This window comes from Plectropomus leopardus, unplaced genomic scaffold (genome assembly GCF_008729295.1).
Source record: "Plectropomus leopardus isolate mb unplaced genomic scaffold, YSFRI_Pleo_2.0 unplaced_scaffold16091, whole genome shotgun sequence".
NCBI lineage: Eukaryota > Metazoa > Chordata > Actinopteri > Perciformes > Serranidae > Plectropomus > Plectropomus leopardus.
Genome location: NW_024617268.1, coordinates 101 through 4908, shown reverse-complemented (window position 1 = coordinate 4908; position 4808 = coordinate 101). Strand labels below are relative to the sequence as shown.

The window sequence follows — 4808 nt, the reverse complement described above, 5'->3', positions numbered from 1 at the left end:
AGAGTTGTATAATCTCCAGGAGTTGTGTAATAAGCTCATTATTATTTCTGAGGGTCAGTTCAAAGCAATTTTTAATGGTGAGATTTCATCTCATTAAAAAGTTGGAGCACCAGTTTAATGCTTGATCAGTTAGCAATGGAAATAAACTCTGTTTTGGACTGAAGTTGATGAATTTGTTTTTTGAACATTAAATACATTAAGCTCTTTCTCTCTCTCTCTCTCTGTCTCTCTCTTTTACTATCCACTGTCACTACAATATTCCATGATTAGGGCTACATTAAGGGAAAAAAAGTTTTGAAAAACTGAAAATCCTTAGTCAACAAAGTTTAAAAATAACAAAGCATCATTGCCTAACACAGGACAAAAACCTCTATCTGCTGGTGTACAGCCCTGTGCCCTACCTATTCATCCACCACAGATTTTCTCCATATGTTGACTTTGTCGCTCTTTATATCACCTGACTTTCTAGCAGTAAATCTGTGAATTTATCTAATAAATGTATGGATCTATTCACATAATATTGAGACCTCTATTCTCATTAAATCACAACTTTATTCTTGTTATATTGATTTCACACATCAATACTCACAGCTTAAATTCATTTCTATTAAAAAAAACCCTTTTGAGTCTTTTGATGGGCCCTTATGGACTAAAGGAACATAAATAATCAAGGAATGGACACATATTTGGTAGAGATGTGCATGAGTACATGAGTTTGAACTTCAGCATTTGTTTAGCATTTAGAGTAATCACATTTATTGTTTTTTGCCTTCTAAAGGACATCATTTACATTTTTTAATGTTACTGCTATCATTGTACATCTGCATAGATCAATACAGCAAATACGATAGAAAATTTGCCGCTGCAGATAAAGTTAAACATTTTCATTCATCACTCAATCTAACATTATAGGCAGAATAAAGACCAGGCTTAAGAGTGATGTTTGGAAGAATTTCAACAAAATAAACAAAATGAAAGTGCAGTCCAAGCTATGTATTGTAAACTTGTACCTTGTATCAAAGGTAATCCACACTTTGTGCAACGCTGAAAGGTAGACTAACCTAAACCCCAGCCCCCATTTTTGCTTGGGTTTTAGAAAGGTTTTATAAATCCAAATAACATCTTAAAAAATGATCAACATGATGACGGACATGATTCATCCAAACATGCATCTGTAGCCGGTGACAAATACGTCGCCATCAAAGTAGATATTTCTGTTTCAATGAGAAATCACAATGAAGATGAATAAACGGCATAAAGGAGAACTATTTCGGTGGACTGTGTGAGTGGTGTTAAAAGCTGTCAATGTTGAGTCACTCAACCATCTTTCTAGCCGCTTTCTTTCCAGATTGTTCTCCTACAGCTTCTGTTTATGAACAAGCACCTCCCACTCGTCTCTCATGTAATACTTAGCAGGCCCTCATACCCTCCTCTCTTCTGAACCATCTCCAATCTGTCTTTCTCCTTCCTCATATCACTCAAACCACTTCACTCCTCTAAAGAATAAGTTCCTCTTTAGCCAGGATTTCTCCCCCGTTTCTCTGCTCTTTCTCTCTCCTCACTCCTGCGATGAACTCCTCACCCACCTGCCCTTTACCTCCCCCTCTCTTCCCGACCCTGAGACTGTTCTACAAGCAACAAGATGGGAGTCTCTGAGGATGTGGTGGCCATCTGTACCCAAAGTTACATAACTACACACATGTACTCACACGCGCGCACACTTATAAACACAGAAGAGACAGTTTCAAAAGCTCACAGTGAAATGTCACTTTCTTCTCAGTTGGTATGAATAGATAAAATTACATAAGCCAATGTTTGAATGTGCTGTATGTTTATATTTAGGGTCCATTATTATTAGTAGTATAATTTTTTATAATATGAATTGTCAGTCTTTGTTTTGGACATTAAAATGCAAATATGCACATTCAAAAATTTTTTTTTTCAAAAATACCTTTTGTAATACAAACTAACTACAAGTAGTTTTATTTAATATAAATTTTCTTTCTTGCATAATAAGCACATCTATAATTTACATCTGTTTTGTCTCCAACATTTCTTTTTTCCACTTTGTTTCCTGTTCATTGTGGCAGTCAGTGAAAAAGTGGTGGTATTTGCAAAGCAAAAATCATTTCAAGCCAATCTGGAAATTTTCAGGTTAAAATGTGTCAATAACGATGAAGGTTAAATTAGTTGATGATGAATGCAGTAAACACAAATCTTTTGCTTGAAATTGGCTAAAATGTTGTTTATTTCATGGCAGTTTTTACTTCATTAATAAATAATTGGGTGAGCGTGTGTGCGCATGCGCACATGTGTACCTGAACTGTTGTTGTGACATGGTGCTGTAGTGCAGGTTCAGTCTGGTGATGTGGCCGTCCGTCAATTCTTGAATAGAAGCCTTTTCTCCAGAGGTCTGCTGCAGCTCTGGATCCACAGCCTGGACCAGCTCCCTGTCCTCAGACGGCAGCCACAGCACCTCCACACACACACACAGACACAATGAACACATACGAATACACAAACACACATCCATGAATGTAAAATATTTGCAACTCGCAACAATTAGTAAATGAAAGAGGAAAAACTACTCTTGATGATGTTAAAGGCTCCAAGCACATTTGCATGAATTGGCTAAAACAAAACTGATCAAATTCTAATGTACTTTATTGTGTTTGTCCCCCTTAGCCCCCTTTACAAGCCTACAATTCAGTTGTAAATGCAAATGAAATTAAGAGTGTGCGAATGTGAAAAGTGTTCAAAACTAATGATCTAATGAAAAGAAAAAAAAGAATCTTGTCATCACAGGAAAGTGGAGGAAATTAAAATAACTGAATCCATGGTCGTTTTGGTCTTCAATAGCTTTCAAATGTATCTAAAGTTTAAAAGGTTTTTTGTCTTTTCGATTGTTTTAAATTTTTCATGTACACATGAATATTAATACAAACACAAGCATATATAGTACACATATCTATATACATCCTCATACATGTTGAGCATTTATCACTAAAACGCAAAAAAATACTTTCTACCTCATCACAGGTCAAAAACCTCAACAGTAAGACGACAAGAGAAGAAATGATATAATATAACTTTATCGATAACATGATGTAATTATACTTCTACATCCCAGGTTTTTGATAATCTCAGAAATTCACTTGTTTTTCTAACTTTTTTCTTTGACTTTCATAACAAGCTTATCTTGAAGATAATAATCCTTAAGAATTAAAAATAATGCCAGAATAATGCCAGAATTTACCATGTAAATTTTGCCAAGTATCACAATGATGTTTAATGACATGTTTCGATCATCTTGAAAACCCCAAATAATATTGGAGATTAAAATGTTTTACACATATCCACCCTGTACAGTTACCTGTGAGGAGTTTATGTGGGCCTGCACCACCTGCAGAGTGGTGTTGATGTAAGACTGACTGTAGGGATGTCCGTACGGAGGCCTGCGCAGGTCAAATAGCACAAGTCTGTTGCTATGGGCTGCTACCTCCAGGAACTGGGCCAGTGAGGGAATAGACTGGTTCTGGGCCTGGGAGAAGTCTTCCTCAGACAGGGATGATGCAGTCCCAAAAGGATCCCTCTGTAAGAAAAAGTGTGTGTCAGAGTGATACTGGAAGAAAAAAAAAAAAGATATTTGGTCATTTTGAGAATTTAAAGGCAATGGAAAAAAATGCAAAGTCTAGCCATGTTTTTTTTTTAATAATTCAAAACTTACAGAAAATTTAAAAACAATTTTAGAATTTACAAATACTTCAACAATCAAAAACAATGTGAAAATTGTGTTGATGTTCAGGAGGTATGCAGTGCTTTTAACACTATGGCTTAACTGTTTTACTTGTCTCTTCACCATCTCCAACCAGGTAATTTTTAGTGCTGTGCTATTACAAGAGGTCCTATTTACTTGTTAACTAGGACATGGTCAGTGCCCTCTTGCAGCAAGAAATACAACAAGTTTTGGGTACAAGACAGACCTCAGATTTGGTTGGAAATCTATTAATAAGGAGATGTGTTGCATGTAATAACCATGAGCACAGGCTTTTGACCTTGCAGCACAACTGATGTAGGCAATGACGAAATTTGGACAATCTGAAGTTGTCAGCTGGTGATACATGATAGATGAAAGTGTGAATCTGCTATCCACTTGTGTTTGGATCACTGAAACGCATATAAATATCGGGTATATATCGGGTAAAAACAATATAATGTCTGCCATTCTCCATCCAGGGTGAATTTCACACTTGGAAATACAAAATTGCATTTTTTGAGCAAACCAAGCCACAACTTGAACATCAAATTATGTGTGCTAATGTGTGTGTGTTAGTCTCACCAATAAGAACCAGGCGCCAGCGTTCAGCTGCTGTAGCTCCGCCCAGGTAAACATAGAAGCATCGAGGTGTGTTCGATTTGGGAAAACCTCAGCAATGTTAGTGGTTCTCTTCAGAGTGGAGTCGTGCATCAGGAAGGGAATACCATCATAGCTAAAGAGAGAGATGGAAATATTAAAGTGGGTGACAGACTGAGGAATTGGGATGTAAGCCAGGGAAAGTTCACGTCAGGACAAAGAAGTTCGGGAAGTGGTGATGAGGTGAATATGAATGAAATGAGAGGAAAGTGATTAAAGGCACTAATAAGCATTTAATTCTCCAAAGCTCTGCTTACTGCTCAGAACACCTGCAATCAAATTAAGCCTATCTATCATATTCATGAACAAACACACACACGCAATCTCAGTGAGCTCGCCATCTCAGTTATGTATATGCCCATAAATGACACACACTCACACAGCCCAACTAACA

At 36.8% G+C, this 4808-nt stretch overlaps 1 protein-coding gene across 1 annotated transcript; it reads right to left on the bottom strand.

Moving 5' to 3' along the window:
• Positions 1 to 1496: 1496 nt before the first annotated feature.
• On the bottom strand, positions 1497 to 4490 carry LOC121964568 (glycerophosphodiester phosphodiesterase domain-containing protein 5-like; the record flags this gene model as incomplete). The annotated part of the gene is made up of 4 exons (XM_042514772.1): positions 1497 to 1623; positions 2319 to 2476; positions 3374 to 3592; positions 4340 to 4490. Coding segments are annotated over 4 exons (655 nt in total), but the record flags the coding sequence as incomplete, so codon positions are not given.
• Positions 4491 to 4808: the final 318 nt, after the last annotated feature.